This window comes from Schistocerca cancellata, chromosome 1 (assembly GCF_023864275.1).
Source record: "Schistocerca cancellata isolate TAMUIC-IGC-003103 chromosome 1, iqSchCanc2.1, whole genome shotgun sequence".
Classification (NCBI taxonomy): Eukaryota; Metazoa; Arthropoda; class Insecta; order Orthoptera; family Acrididae; genus Schistocerca; species Schistocerca cancellata.
The window spans coordinates 994,288,206-994,305,445 of record NC_064626.1 but is presented as its reverse complement, the minus strand read 5'-3'; the positions used below and the strand labels follow the sequence as shown (position 1 = coordinate 994,305,445).

At 42.3% G+C, this 17,240-nt stretch overlaps 1 protein-coding gene across 1 annotated transcript in view; it reads left to right on the top strand.

Annotated features, from left to right (window-relative positions):
* Window positions 1-16,472, top strand: part of LOC126120829 (transcription factor collier) — a 483,991-nt gene extending 467,519 nt beyond the window's left edge. Inside the window, exon 14 of the mRNA XM_049915080.1 lies at window positions 14,526-16,472. Within this exon, the coding sequence (XP_049771037.1) occupies window positions 14,526-14,629 (104 nt within the window). The 3' untranslated portion in view covers window positions 14,630-16,472. The remainder of the gene's footprint in view (window positions 1-14,525) is intronic.
* Window positions 16,473-17,240: the final 768 nt, after the last annotated feature.

Sequence of the window (17,240 nt, the reverse complement as noted above, 5' to 3'; positions counted from 1 at the left end):
TACAGAAACCATCACGTGAAAAACATAGAAAACTGTACGGCAAATGTATTAGTACTGCTAGCTTCACAGGAGTTGTGTGGAAATGACGTAGGATCAAATTGCTGCAGGGGAGCATATTTGATTGGTACATACTGTGTCGTGTATATATATAAAATTTGACAACAGGGATGCGTCAAACTGACAGCGGTTGGAGCCTAGCTTTCAAGACAGCGCGTCACATTAGTGCTTGTGTATAGAACTGAAACATCAATGTGTGGCCAATAACCGGCGCATACATAGTATTTAATTTATGCGCTGGTTATTGGTGACACATCGTGTTCCCAATTCGATACATGAGCACTAATGTGTCTTGAAAACTAGGCTCTAACCGCGGTCATTTGGACGCATTCCTGTTGTGAAATATTATCTACATACGTCACAAAACGTACCAAGCAAACATCCATACCTTCAGCAATTTGATGATAGGTCACTGCCACAGAACCCCTATGGAGCTAGCAGCTACTAGTTATAAATGAAGCTTACCCCCTTCCTATAAATTGTAAATAAAGCTTAATCCCTTCCTGTGAATCACCCTTACATTCCTGCTTTATGCAGCCTAAATGGTTTCTTGCAGTTTCGCAGCAGCTACTATGCTTCGGACCTTTTACGTGGGTTGTGACCTCACAGGGGGGACTTGCTACTGGACTCTGACTCACGTCTTACATACGTTACAGCTGGCACACTTTTGGCGCCAGTTGTTATGGGTAGGCAGCCTTCTAAGCGCCAGGATGGTCCAATGGTCATCGACACTTTAAAATGTCAGGAGGACGACTTGAGATCGGGAAAAGGGCGTTGGGTACGAAGCACCAGTTCCCCACAGCTATGTAATCAGAAATGGAGGAATATAAATATCATACTTGATTTAGCAAGAACTCGTGCAGTAGTGAGTGGTGGCGTTTCGATGACGTGCGTTGACGCCGGGCAACAGAGCGTTTGTCAGTATAAGACCGGTGCCTTGGCCTTGCGAGCACGTCGCTGCTTTAGGTGTTCCGCCGATGGCAAAGTGAGGGCAGCCTCCAGCAGTAGGTCAGGTGCGGGATGCTCCCAGGTGTGGGCTGCGAACCCAGGAACTCCCTGAGGTGTCCACGAGTCGGTTGAGAGCCCAGTCGGATGGCACTCGTCTAGGTATCAGCAGCCCCAGCCCTAGGAGCTGCTCATGGACCGACAGCTGGCAAAGGTGGCAACTATTTGCAGACGAGGTTTGGTGACGCACATCGGGCCGACATGTAGCCTGAAGTAGTTCACGGTGTTGGCAGCAGACCACAACAGATACTGCTAGGCTAGCCTAGTATTTACACTCACTCGCCTCGGTTTTACGATCACAAAGCGCCACTTCTGGCCATGTAGATGGTCCGATACAGCACAGTGTGAGGTACCCCGGGGCACGTCTGCACAAGATTATATTCTAGTTAAAATTGCTTTGTGATTAACAGTGTGCAGTGGTGCGGGGTGGTGTTGCCGGCGTGCAGCCAGTCACGCTTCAGAAGGCGCTGCACATACAAAGCAGATAACGCAGTAAACTCCAGAAAGAACTTTGATTAGGTGGTGGCTTGCCCCTGTCATTCATCTTGCTGATCATCAGTCACAAAGCAATTTAAATCGGAGTATAATGTCTTGTACTGTACCATTTCAGCATTATTACGGCCCTTATAGCGGAATTTCCCAGGCAGCAGCCTGTTGCTGTTACGGTTTAAAATAAAGCGAATAAGAAGATGGCAAACCCAGAAATACGAGTATTACGCTTCAATCTGTCCAGAAAGCTCTCTTGAGTGAAGTGCACTTGTAAAGCACTAAAAGTCTAGTCTGCGAGGTCAAATCAGTTTCACGGGGATAAAGTTTCCTGCAGGATGATGCAGCTCTGTGGAGATCGGTGTTTTATGATTTGTCGACATGTTGTGGCGTCAATGAATGCAACATGAATTAAGGAATCCGTTGCAGTCTTTCTGGGTGATTGACGAAATTATACCGATGACCTCTTCACTCAAAAAGTTACAATGAATGGGATGGTCGTTTGAATCTAAGAGAGAAAGAATGAGGTACCACTACGTCATAAAAATGTGAGGATTGGCGCCGAAGCGTCATAGCTTCTCGATCTGAAGCTCAAGAATTTTTGTGGTGTCATGGGAGCATGTGTTTTCGTGAGTTACCCAAATTCGTGTTTCAGTGATGATAACCGTTCCCCTCTCTCATGCATTCTTTTCTAAAGGAGTTCGTACGAACAAGATTCAGTCCAAATGAGCGTGGAATTAAAAAGCAGCCGAAGAGACCCAGAAGAGGAATTGGCATTTGATTTGATCCACCGCCCGGCAGATTCTACATCGAATACAGGGAAGAACTAGCTCCTTTCTAGCAACGGCCTACCGTGCGTACCTCCAGCAAATGAGCTTTCCACGTGACTGGTAAAAGACATAGGTCCTCCCAGTCGTTAAGGACAATCGTATGACAATGACATCAATCTCTAGTAGGATTACGAAGCACATTTGTGCTCGAATTTCGGGCTACTCCACTATACGAATCAACGTCGTTCCCGTAAGAGTTAATTCAACCGAGCGTGTGAAACTAGGATTGATGTACTTGTCTACGAGATCTATAAGGTTATAGGTTGCAGAGGACAAGGCAGTCTTTCATTTCCTGAAAGCCTTCCATTTAGCCCCGCAACGTCGTCTTAAAAGACTGACTCTTGGTCTTCAACATAAAGAAATACAACGTAATCGACGTAAACAGATGAAATCAGCCGACCTCATTCATATGACTACACGATCAGAGACCAGGCACTTGAAATAGTGGGAGCATTTCTACAGAAGAATTTAATATGAAATGATCGTAGGAATCTCCCCATATGGAAAGCATACAAGAGAACACAGAGTGAAATCTATCGAAAGAATTCCAAAGACGAGTAATTCATCCACGAATAAAGAGTTCAACACATAAATACAAATCGTTTGAGTAATTTTTGCGCATTGAAATTCGGAATGAGAGCCTTACTAAGTTAGATTAACAGAAGAGAAGAATTACTATTTACGTATGTTTTCAGTCAATATGTGAATGTCACATAAATATTGAGCCAGTGCCTCCGAGAGCCACAACAAAAAAACAGATGATCGCTGTGACCCATATTCTAAATTATATTGAATACATCAGACTACTATAAAATATTACTTAGTTTTATATCTAGCGGAATTAACACGAGAGTAAAATTATACAGCGTGAATCACCTAAAACCTGCATTGCAAAGATTGCGGAAATGGAAAGTGGTATTAATGTGCAGTTTTCACAGAATTGATTAGTAGTAAGGGACTCGAATCGTTAGCCAATCAACAGACTGTAATAATACTTAGAAAGTGTATTTTTTGTGCAAACATACCCTTTTGTAAATGGAACAATGCCTATTGACATTAACGAACTAAAAGTAGGTAAAATTATAATGCCAGTGGTGTTCGTTGCAGGATACTAGAACGAGTCGTTTACGTGATATCGTATTTACAAAAGCTCCCACACCAACACTTGTACAATACCTGCGGTGGCACACATTAAAGAATAGCACAAGCGCATACGCTAGTTATATGGATTACGTACAGTAACGAGACAGTTGACTATCACAGGTTGTGCTCAAAATTACAACCGACAGCGGCAATGCACGCTTCCAGTCAAGAATGGTACGACTGCTGTAAACGTGTTAGCATTTCAGCCGAGATGTCCAAGCAGGCTGCAGTAGTACTTGTTGCATATCACAGGGTGTAGTTTGTATATCCTTGTCGACGGCGTCTTTCAGCTTTCCCCACAGAAGAAAGTCTACAGGCGTCAAATCCGTGGAACACACCGGCCAAGGTACAAGTCCTTTACGTCCAATCCAATGATTTGAGTGAAGACATGCTGTAGTACTCCGTGCACTATGGGCGGGACTGCCATCATGTTGTTGCCGGCCGGTGTGGCCGTGCGGTTCTCAGCGCTTCAGTTTGGAACCGCGTAACCGCTACGGTCGCAGGTTCGAATCCTGCCTCGGGCTTGGATGTGTGTGATGTCCTTAGGTTAGTTAGGTTTAAGTAGTTCTAAGTTCTAGGGGACTGATGACCTTAGTAGTTAAGTCCCATAGTGCTCAGAGCCATTTGAACCATTTGCCATCATGTTGATACCACAGTTTCCTTCTAGTCTGCAGAGAAACATCTTATACACTACCGGCCATTAAAATTGCTACACCACGAAGATGACGTGCTACAGACGCGAAATTTAACCGACAGGAAGAAGATGCTGAGATATGCAAATGATTAGCTTTTCAGAGCATTCACACAAGGTTGGTGTCGGTGGCGACACTTACAACGTGCCGACATGAGGAAACTTTCCAACCGATTTCTCATACACAAACAGCAGTTGACAGGCGTTGCCTGGTGAAACGTTATTGTGATGCCTCGTGTAAGGAGGAGAAATGCGTACCATCACGTTTCCGACTTTGATAAAGGTCGGATTGTAGCCTATCGCGAGTGCGGTTTATCGTATCGCGACATTGCTGCTCGCGTTAGTCGAGATCCAATGACTGTTAGCAGAATACGGTATCGGTGGGTTCAGGAGGGTAATACGGAACGCCGTGCTGGATCCCAACGGCCGCGTATCACTAGCAGTCGAGATGACAGGCATCTTATTCGCGTGGCTGTAACGAATCGTGCAGCCACGTCTCGATCCATGAGTCAACAGATAGGGACGTTTGCAAGACAACAACCATCTGCACGAACAGTTCGACGACGTTTGCAGCAGCATGGACTATCAGCTCGGAGACCATGGCTGAAGTTACCCTTGACGCTGCATCACAGACAGGAGCGCCTGCGATGGTGTACTCAACGACGAACCTGGGTGCACGAATGGCAAAACGTTATTTTTTCGGATGAATCCAGGTTCTTTTACAGCATCATGATGGTCGCATCCGTGTTTGGTGACGTCGCGGTGAACACACATTGGAAGCGTGTATTCGTCATCGCCATACTGGCGTATCACCCGGCGTGATGGTATGGGGTGCCATTGGTTACACGTCTCGGTCACCTCTTGTTCTCATTGACGGCGCTTTGAACAGTGGACGTTACATTTCAGATGTGTTACGACCCGTGGCTCTACCCTCTGTTCGATCCCTGCGAAACCCTACATTTCAGCAGGATAATGCACGACCGCATGTTGCAGGTCCTGTATGGGCTTTTCTGGATACAGAAAATGTTCGACTGCTGCCCTGGCAAGCACATTCTCCAGATCTCTCACCAATTGGAAAGGTCTGGTCAATGGAGGCCGAGCAATTGGCTCATGACAATACGCCAGTCACTACTCTTGATAAACTGGGGTATCGTGTTGAAGCTGCATGAGCAGCTGTACCTGTGCACGCCATCCAAGCTCTGTTTGACCCAATGCCCAGGCGTATCAAGGCCGTTATTACGGCCAGAGGTGTTTTTTCTGGGTACTGATTTCTCAGGATCTATGCACCCAAACTGCGTGGAAATGCAATCACATGTCAGTTCTAGTATAATATATTTGTCCAATGAATACCCGTTTATCATCTGCATTTCTTCTTGGTGTAACAATTTCAATGCCCAGTAGTGTAGCATCCGTGGAAGAGGCTCTGTTAGGAGGCTGCGATACTTCTGCCCATTTAGTGTTTTTCTCTATGAAAAACGAGCCTATGAGCTTATGTCATAAGACACGTTTACACTCCATGGACGCTAACGTTCCACTTGACGAAGCCAGCGGGGACTGTCAGCAGACCAATAGCGCACGTTCCGGCGGTTTCCCTGGCCATGATTGGTAAGTGTGGCTTTATCACTAAGCAAGATACGTGATACATGTGGTGTATTCAGTCTTAATGTACAGAAGTTAACACGATTCTCGTAATTGTTTCCATGCAGCTGTTGATGGAGAGAAATGTGATCGGGATGGAAGTTACGTCGACGGAGAATCCATAGGACACTTACCTGACTGAATGCCACTTCCTCGTGCGATTACTCGGGAGCTAGCGTGCGGATCAACTGCAACAGCAGCAAGAACCTTAATTGCCCGTTCTCCTATCGTCACTTTTTTCCTTGTGTTACGTTGTCTCGGTCTACACTACCACTTTCACGTAACTGGTTGAAGAGGTTGATACATAACTGCCGAGATGATTGACGTTCCCAGGAACTACGCTGGTTGAATGGCACAAACAAGTGTCTGTGTGGAAACTTTTCAAAATACGATTTCTCATAACGACTCACACTAGAATCCTGCGACAAGCACAACTGACATTCTAATTTACCCTACTTTTGTTTGTTAGTGTAAATAGGCACTGTTCCATTTAAAATGTATACATTTGTATAAAAAATACGCTTTCGAAGTATTATTACAATCTGTTGATTGGCTAATGATACGAGCCTCTGAATATCAATCCATTTTGTGAAACATTCACTTAAATAGCACTTTCCATTTCCGTAATAACTGCGGTGCTAGTTCTAGGTGATTCTATCTGTATTCGAGGACAGTTCAATAAGTAATGCAACAATTTTTTTCGGCCGATTTCGCTTGAAAAATGCGGATTTGCTGTACGAGATAGTATTTTCGCTTCAGCGGCTAGAGTTTCATGAAATTCTAATAGGTAGCGGCGCTATAGGTAGCGTTCAAAATTGCGTCTGTAACGGACGTGCGTTCAGTGCAGACAGCTCTCTTTGAGTTTCTTTTGACGAAAATTGAGACCATCGCAGAAATTCATAGCCTCTAACAGAATGTCTGCGGAGAGCTGGCAGTGAACAAAAGCACGCTGATCCGTTGGGCGAAGCGTCTGCTATCATCGCAACAAGGCAGTGCAAACTTGTCTGATCTCCGGCGTTCCGGCTGGCCGCACGCAGCTGTGACTCCTGCAATGTTGCAACATGCGGACACTCTCCTTCGAGGTGGCTGAAGGGTCACAAACAAGCGCATTGCTACTCAACTGGATGCCTCTGCTGGTAGTGCTGTCGCACTCGTCCACCAGTTGCAATTACAAACTCTGAGTACATTGTGCTACCGTCAGGAAACTGAAGAACGACTTCATCATTTTCGTCGTCACAAAAATGCAAGCGAACTACTACCTCTCCATGGCAAAGCAAGGACTCGCAAAACTCTGCTCACAAAACTTCAATGGATTGTTCTTTCTCATCCACCCTACATCCGGGATCACGCACCTTTCGACCTCCATCTGTTTGGCACAATGAGGAATGCACTCCGCAGGAAGCAGTACGTGGATGAAGGGTGGGTTACTGATGAAGCAAGCCTTTGGCTCTGACGTCGACCAGTAGAGTGGTACCGTGTGAGCATACACGCCCTCCCAGTAAGGTGGCGTAAGGTTCAAATGGTTCAAATGGCTCCGAGCACTATGGGACTTAACATCTGTGGTCATCAGTCCCCTAGAACTTAGAACTACTTAAACCTAACTAACCTAAGGACATCACACACATCTATGCCCGAGGCAGGATTCGAACCTGCGACCGTAGCAGTCGCGCGGTTCCGGACTGAGCGCCTAGAACCGCGAGACCACCGCGGCCGGCAAGGTGGCGTAAGGCTATCGCATTGAACGGAGATTATTTTGAAAAACGGGATTTTGTGGTCAAAACAGTGGGGAATAATAGTGTGTATTGGAATCCTGAATAAAATGAAACTGCTTTCATAAAAAAAAATGTGTTGCATTACTTATTGAACGTCCCTCCTAAATCTGGATTTACACAGGTGGGTGCTGATAATCCCTCTTTCCGTGTAAAACCTATGAATGGAGCTGCAAGGGGGTAAATAATTCTGGTACACATTGTGCGAGCACCCTCCTGCTTACAGTCTAATGTGACTTGCGGAAGACAGGTCTAAACGTACACCACTCTTTCCGTTAACACTATCACGCATGCATGTGAATTTTCTTTTAAATTAGCTATTTGTAAGTTTTATTTTGGTCTGTATTTAAGAGTTTTTCTATTGTCAGTGATACACAGTGATATAATAATAGCGTTGTAGTTTGTATTGTAGAGCGAGTAGTCGATGTGTGTGGGTGGCGTGTCGTGAGCGTGCGCCTTGGCTGTTCTAGTCTTGCCCGCGCCGGCGCCCGCCGGCTGTCAGTATGAGCAGAAAAGCGCGTTCGCGCCGGTCGTGCGCCCCAGTCCCAGCCCCACCCCCACCTGGCCGCCCCCGCACCTCGCCGTCCAGTGCTAGCCCCGCCGCGAGCCGCTCGCGGTGAGTACCCTGCCTGTCGGCCTGCCTGACTGACTGCTATGCGCACGCTTCCGCTTCTCCTCTGTCCCTCTCACCTCTCCTGTAGCAGCTACAAGCTTCTCACATCCAGTCGCACGGGTTGCTCAGAAACAGTTAAAAAATGCCTGTAATGCTGGTGCAGGGTAGGTTGTCCTGAGAAATAACTGTTAAGCCAGTCAGGCCGTTGCACGCGCCAGTTCAAGTGGCCCACGGGAGACGGTGGCGCCAAACGTGCTCTTCAGACTCATTAAGCTACGTACATCCAAGCTCTTGTAATAGCCAGGTACATTTACAAGCCTTCATACGCACTGACGATAGCTATACTGTATCTGAAATCTAGAGCTTCAGTAACGGATTGGATCACGGCTGTTTGATGACTTCCTTCTTGTTTGAGTTACATCACGGTCGCTGTGCACAGCGGTTGCAGTGGAATGCAACGTGATGAACCTTCCGTCCGCTCCTCCTTGATATCTTCGCCTTTGTTCGGCTTACTCTTAATCCGCGTTCTGTGCTCCTTGTACAGTTCGTTCCTTTCAACAGGACCTGTCACTTCTTCTCTCTTTTATCTCTTTCACAGAGGGCAGCATTGTCAACAGCGAAGCTGGCCATTGATATCCTTTACCATGAATTTGAGCTCACCTTTGACTGTTCCTTCATTGCTGCTTCGATATACACGCCGAACAGCAGAGCAGGAAGGCTGAGTCCCCTCCTCAGGTTATGCCCCCTTATACCAGAGCACTTCTTTTTTGGTCCGCCGTTCTTGTACATCTCGTATGTTACCCATCTTCCCCTACGGTGTATACTTATTTTTCTGAGTATTTCAAACATTTTGCACCACATTACATTCACACGAATGCGTGGTGTCTATTCTTTCGGACATGTCAGCTGCATTGGGACTTTATGCAGAATCAGTGGCGACGAATTAAAACGTGTGGTTCGCCTCGATGGGAAATTAGTCCACAACCTTCAGTGCGGATGCACAATTATTTTCGACCTCCTGCGGGAATCTCAGATTAGCGAGCATGGAGGACATGATAGGCGGCGCTAGATGAGAACTTGGCTCGCCTGGGAGGTGTGCTGAGATAGTCTGCGCAAGTGTGATGAAGCCCGTGCCCGGATGGCGCAGTGCTTCATGCAGCTGCCAGGTAAACAGGAGATTCCAGTTTCGAATCCCGGTTAGCCACACATTTTCACTCATCGCCGCTGATTCCACACGAAGTTCCGATCCTGCTGACGTCAGTTGTTCCTTCCCTTTCCTTTCCTTTCCCTTCTCACCCCTCTACCTTCAGTTTACATAACGACGTTATATTGCTGGATGACTTCTATGTGTCAGTAAATTATATGAAACTGCTCGATTTTTTTAAAACTCTTGTCTGTCTCTATGATGTTTTTACCTTTCTTAAAGTCAAATTGTTACCATTTACTGTGTTCAAGAAGTTTGGGACAATTCGATATTAAAATTCTAAACGAAAATCTTCCATTTCGAACGTCAGTAAGCCACTGAACGTTATTTTTTATGTTGTCGTTTAACATGAATTCCGCATCAGATTTCTTAAAGTGAAATATCACAATTCGCACAGGTTTTCGGATTTGAGATAAATTGTCGAATGGCTGGTGAGTTTCGTGCCAGATGTAAGAGAATGTGCAATATCCAATAGAACAATCATTTCAGTTTCTCTCTTATACATAGTCACTGTAGTCTTTGGCTACGTTGAATTATTGGTCAAACAAATATCGTACAGTTAGAAAGCAAACTGCAACTAAACTAAATATGTTCAGATTTAGTTTCGGAAACGTGTGTAATTTAAGTTTGTTATCGTCATGTCATAGTTTAGTTACATCATTTTAGTTTCTGATAATTAAACTGAAACAGAATGTGTCGTTACTGAACTGATCAGTAAAGATCATTTCTTACAGAGCCACAAAGGCGTGATAAAACACAAGTGGGAATCTTCTAAAAGCGTGGGCACAGTTTGTAATGACGCTGCAATTTCGTGGCGGCTCTTTTCCCTAAATCTATTACCTTATATTGCCCCTAAGATATTAAACTGAAGCAAAAACTTAGTAATAAATCAAAGCATAAAAAATTGTTCCATTTGAGAAAAATGTATATTCTTTCACATTCAGATATATCGTACAATTATTAAGTCATTAATTTGTAAACAGTACTTTTTAATAAATGACGGCAGAATTGCGTTCTAATCCTGAACGTACTCATTACATTATGTTTTAAAGGGTTTTGTTACCACTATTATTACTAATCTTTTAAACCAACCGCTTTCACTGTTATTTATGAAATATCGACAGAAATGTCACTAACCAGTACTGTTCAGTATTTGTAGTCACAATCGATGCACTTGCGGCTGTTCACATTTATGCCCTGTTGGTCGCAACACATGACCGGCTTGTTCATAAAATCACTTGACACCCATCTCTTGAATTTCACACACTCAGATTCGAAGTACTGTGACCACCCGCTAATACGAGCAATTCTGACGGATGACTTTAATTTAAGAATAGAAACCGAAAATTTGCTTCTCGTGTTTAACTATTTATTCAGTGATAAACGTCATGAGCTTACTATTTTTGTATCTTTACAATTTCTGACGCAATCCCTTATTAAGATCTCGCTAAAATTAAACGCTTTTGTAGAGGGAAATTTCTGTTTGTTATACGGGAACAGTAATTGCAATTGGAGAAAACGGGGCTTAAGAATGGCCATGCCAGATTATCAGGACTCGAACCCGGTTTTCCTGATTTTCGCTAGCAGCCGCCTTACCGTTAGTATATGCATGCACGCCTGTCGACATGATGCACTTTCTCGATGTCACTTCAAATTTCCACTTATATCCAGCGGTTTCCTCATAGAGGAAAATGTCAATCCAGGTCCGAGACTTTGTTCTGGACAAATTTTCAGTTGATACTTCAGATGAATATCAATGCAGCTATTGGAATAAGTAAATGTTTTCACACAAATCTCTGATTACAGTAATGAATTAAGAATGGTTCTGTCTTTTTGCAAGTACATGAATTATTGTTCTGCATTCAAACCCAAACATGTTTTACCACAGTTATGGTATCTTGAATGAGTTTTTTTTTTCTTTTCTTTTCCTGAAATACATACACACAGATTACGTTTAGCTTTGATTTTGTTAATATTTAAATTATATACGCACGTTATCTTTTATTTTACACTGTGTGTGTCCGGGTGGCTGCCAACCGATGTCAGCCACAGGTCTAAATTAGTACAGCACATCATCTGCGAGCACGAGAGGTATTAGAAAATTGTCTACGTTGCATTTTTGTTTATAATCCAAACTTTGAAATGAATTTTCAGTTAAAACAAGTGGCTTACTATCCTTTTTGGCCGTACTGTTATAGTATTTGGCTATTCCTGAAATACGCCAATTTTATATTTATGTGCCAAACGTGTTTTCGTGTAGTTGAGTTGAATAATGGACATCGGTAAAAGTTTTGTGATGCGAACTATTTCGTGTAGCTTATTATTCAAATAACACAAAACTTTTACCGATGTAGACACGTCCAGCTCAACTACACAAAAGCACGTTTGTTACACAAAAATACACTTGGCACAGCTCAAGACTAGCGAAATACTACAATAGTGCGTCCAGAAACAGGCGCATGCCACGAGTTTTGGCTGAACATGCATTTCAAACATTGGATTATAAACGAAAATTCAGTATAGACGGTTTTCTCACATCTCTCATGTTCACAGATAACATGGTGTACCGATTTACACCTGTGGCTAATTTCAGTTGGCATCCACATACACACAATCTAAAATAAAAGTAAAGTGCATTTATAGTTTAAATAACAACATGATCTGGTGTATCGTATATCGTAAGCTAAACACAAGCTTTACATATGTATTTCAGGAAAATAAAAGAAAAAACACACAGCGGACGCCACAACTGTGGTGAAAAACTTTTGGATGTTAAAACAAACCAAAAAAAATTGTGTACTTGTAAAAAGGCGGATACATCCTTAATTCATTATTATTTTTCTGCAAGCATGGAAACTCAAAACTCCAGTATGATAGTCTCTGATGCATGTTAAATAAAAAAAACAAAAAATAAATTTGGAAGCATCGTATTTGTAAGGGTTAAAAATACTCACGTTACATTTTTATGATCTCACATATTAACTGATTTTTCTGTTAACGAAGCAGGGTACAATAAGCAGCAAAAAACTCCAGTTCCTCATCATGACCATGGGTTTCAGATGATTATATTACATTTCAGTTCAATTTCAGCATGCATGTTGGCGGGCGAACACTGCATCAGTACTATACAGTATGCCATTTCTGAGTTGCCGAATGTTTGAGAGAAAATCGATAACTGTTATCCTGCAATATTTGCATTATTGTTGGCGCTGATGGGCTGCAACGTTTCGAGTGCCCGCCTGGGTTGACGACTGCATTTTTGCGAACAGTACTCCAATGACTGACCTTATCGTCTTCGCGAGACACCTTGGACGGTCATCCTTATGTATGCTTGCTGGCTGGACTGTGTTCTCGTTGAAATCCAGGCAACGACTATGCGCTTAAGAAAACCGTTCAAAGCTTTTCACGAAGGCGATTGCGTCAGTCGTAATCAGTGCGCAAAAATGCAATAGTCAATACGAAATGCCACTGCCCAGTTGTTAGCTATGTAAACTTTTTATGTAACTTTTCTACATGTAAAATACTGATTATTCCTTTTTTTAACCTTCTACTCGTGTAACGTGTGCTTTAGATATCGTATTCAGCTTCTGAGCAAAACTGACCGTTGGTTGGCCCTATGTTGCGCATCTGAACAGGGTCGTGAAACAAAACTAAAATATTAATGAAATGCTGAGTTTGAATTAATGAAAATTATTCTAATTAAATGCCAAAAGAAGTTAGTCATGTCCTCAGGGAAAACTATCTAACTGACACTCGATTCTGATGATGGGCGCACGACAGCAAGGTCTTCAGCGCTCTCGATTCTGAAGTACATTATGAAAGTTACGTAACATGAAGTGCAATGTCTGACTTTAAAGATCCACGAAATAAAATACTGCTCAGCAGGGAAGAAAATAACTAATGAATATTACTTTCACAGTTCCCTGCAAATTAATCTGCATACTTGATAGAATACATGAAAATTCTGAAGACGTACTGCTTGCCCACAAGAATACAAAATGAGATCACAGTTGAAAGAAAAGTCTCTTGCTCGGCATGCTGTTTTGTGTCTGGTGTAGGTGTACCGATGTTCTCGAAAGTAAACTGTAATGAGAAAAATAATCTATTCTAAATTTTTCTTTGCTTGTCAGAAATAGTCTGTTGCTGCGTGTGGCGTAATGTGCAATGCATACACGATAAAATATTTTACGCTTTACTAAGAATGATAGAGGAGAGCTATACTTTAAAGAAAAGCGTTCTTGAAAAACATAAGACTAACAATTACGAAATTCTATTATGACAACAATTACAGACACTTCACCAAATTGCCGACCGATGTGGCCGAGTGGTTCTAGGCGCTTCAGTCTGGAACCGCGCGACCACTACGGTCGCAGGTTCGAATCCTGCCTCGGGCATGGATGTGTGTCATGTCCTTAGGTTAGTTAGGTTTAAGTAGTTCTAAGTTCTAGGGTACTGATGACCTCAGATGTTACGTTCCATAGTGCTCAGAGCCATTTGAACCATTTTTTTCACCTAATTGCATAATTTTTGGCATAATGAAAACAAGGAGATCAAATTAACCCAGATTATGAATCTCATTAATTATGTAAGGGATACAGATTTCCCTCAATTGATAGTTCTGACAAACAAAAATTTCATTGTTGCACCTGCTTGGGTTACCTTTAATTACTCCTTCAAAAATCTTCCTCAATACAACCAATGAAATAGATTTATAAACAAGTGTTAATCTCCATAATTGTCCAGAGAATTGCACCCAGATGCACAAATATCACAACTCCAGTTCTGAAACTCAGCTGTTCGCTATCATGCCTCTTATAAGAGTTTCCTACCGCTGCAGAACTGACTGGCAAGCAAGCGCACCACAGATTATATTAAACACAGAGTCAAGGATCTTATCCACTACCCGTGCAGCGCGCTCATGAGTCTTCGTCCTAGTAGAATAAAAGTGAATTATTTACAGTGATATAAAACATATGAAACCCTTACAGCTCTACCGGCAATTTTGCCCTGTCGGTAAGCTTCACGAAACGATTTAGTATGTAGACTGGACGTGGGAGTGACGGGAGCGTTGCGCGCGCCTTTGTTGCAGGAGTGGGAGGCCTGGCATCTCCGTTCGCCACGATGAACCCGTTCGGGCTGTCCACGTGCAACTCGCAGTCGTACAGCCCGCTGCTCAGCTCGACGGGCAAGTAGCACCCACAGCCGCACGCCGACCACTACGAGGGAGCCGCGGCCGCCTTCTAGCGGCCGCGCACAGTGCCCCGAGGGACACCCCCAGTGCGCCCGTGACTGCGCGCGTGTGCCCGTGTCCGCCGCCTCTCGTGTTCGAGTGCGACTCTGTCAAAGCCACGAACGACTCTTCAGCAACGAACGTACTTCATTGTTCCAAGCCATATAGACCTTTTTTATTTGTTCTGACCAAAGGAGTTCTAGTTCATAGAAACATTGACTGTTAATAAAAAAAAATGTGATACGTTATTTTACGGAAAAATCATGAAAATATGCATATCCTATTTCCAGTGATTGTAGTTCGCGGTAAATTCACGAGATCAGTTGGGTAAGAAGAGAGTAGAGAGTATTTTTCAACTGTTTTTTCTGCACAACATTTGAAGTATTCGGAGAGATCTTACCAAAATTCCTGTACTGTTGTATTTCAGTGACCAACGAGAATCTGTTGATTGAAGTAGGAATGAAGATAGAAACTTTACTTCAGATTTCCTGTTGAACGAAAGACTTGTTTTAATAGTGTCTACAGAAAATGATCAAAATTGTATATTTTATGTATATTTCGGTTTTTCGGCAAGGCCTATGCTAACACATAAAATAAATACATATCGCTTCCTGCTGGGAATATTACATTGTTGATATATTCAAAGGGACAAGAGAAAATATTAAGCTCGAGAAATCTAAAGTACCAGATATATGACCTTCCTCACATAATCTTACTAGTTTTGTACAATTTGTGAATATTTCAATTCTTGTATGAAGGTTAAGAAAGATATGTATACAATTTAGTGACGGGCATATCATTTTGCCAGTGCACTTAATTAGCTGAGTGTGTCGCTCTCAGTAATACTTCTTGTACATAGTATAAGTATAGATTGTAAGTACTGCAGGAACCTACAGTGACCATACGTGTCTTTTTCGGGTAAAAAATAAAAACAGTTTCAAACGCAGTTCTTCCACTTCGGGAAAACTGCAAGCTACAAACATGTATACGATCTCATTCTTTGTAATATAAACTTTTACAGCATTCTGAAACATCAGTAAAAAAGTAGTACGTTTATAAATTTTAATCTGTGCAAAAAATCTTTCGGATGAATCACTTCAAACTGTTTACCAGTGAACAAGAAGCCAATGATTTTGTATACAACCGTTACAGGATGCCACTCCTTGGCAGTCAAGTGTGTGCATTATTTTATCTGATGCTGTAAATGTCTGTCTTAAGTACCACTGATATGATTCATTTGTTTATGTGGCCTGTTCAGTAGGAAACATTCCATGGAGGAATCAAGTTAAAATCGTCTTCAAAATACTGTTTTAAAGCTGTTACCGGTTCATGTTCTATAATCAACAGAAGTTTAGAACAGAAATATGAAACGGCACTAAGGCGTAGACAGGTCAATAGTAATTTTAGTTTCTGTCTGTAATTGCCGCTACAGATCTTAGATCTGTGTTCAATACCAAATAAGCGTAGCTTCTTAATTTTATTGGCGTATTAAAAGACGGATTTAATTCAGTGTCGGAAGCAACTTAAGAAGAGTGGCAGAGCCTTCTCGTCAGTTGAAATATGTCTGCTATCTGTATTCACCACCGAATCAAGATATTTTCTGTCATTTGTTATTTTAATGTATAAAAGGTTTGCCTTCTTTAATTTCCTCCGCACCTATTATACCTCAAACAGAGCGTCAAAATGTCGACAGATGTGTGACAGCAACTTTGTTTCAATCACTGTACAATCTTAACTGTCTGTTGAACTAATTATTTATGTGTTCCTTTGTGATCCTCTAAAATATATTTCTGAATTTTATTAAAATATCGGTGTACATTATCAGAAAAGCTTTTTCTTTCAGTCCCTTCAACAAAACACATGTTTTATGCAATGGACGGAAACATTTTACAACTATTGCAAAACTTTTGCAGATCATATAACAACACACTGAAAGAAACATATCTTGATAAATAAACTAGGAAACCGGAAAAAGCATTGAGTTGATAGAATCAGACTTAATTCTCATATTTAAGCACCCTTCCATTGATGGTACTATCGTGGAGGACGTACAAGATTTTGAAATGAAAATGGAGTCATTATTCAGTATTGGTAGTACCGACATTCAACAGATGAACATGTGAATCAGGTAATTTAACGTTAGCTAGCTGTTTACAGATAATACTTTCATTTAAGCAACATGCACATTAAATTATAGGAAACAGCAGCGCGTTATACCGCAGGAAGTAGACAGTAATTTGAACGAACTGCAGTTGAGGTTGTACCTCTTTACCCATATATCCAAAAATTTCTGCCCTCACGTTTGGCTGCAGAAGCTTTGGTATTCACTTCTTACATTGCTACTACACATAACTGATAGAAATTCTGTACACTATATCAACATGACTTCTGGAATTTCTTTTTCAGTAATTAAATATTATTTTATGGACGACAAAGATGATTTAAAATTTCATGTTACCAAAATAATCGTTGCAACATCAGATTCGCCGAAAAATCGAAGGCAAAATTAGGTAAAAGTATGTATATCATGTTTACCTGATATCAGGATATTCAGAACAGCGGCGAGCAGAGGCA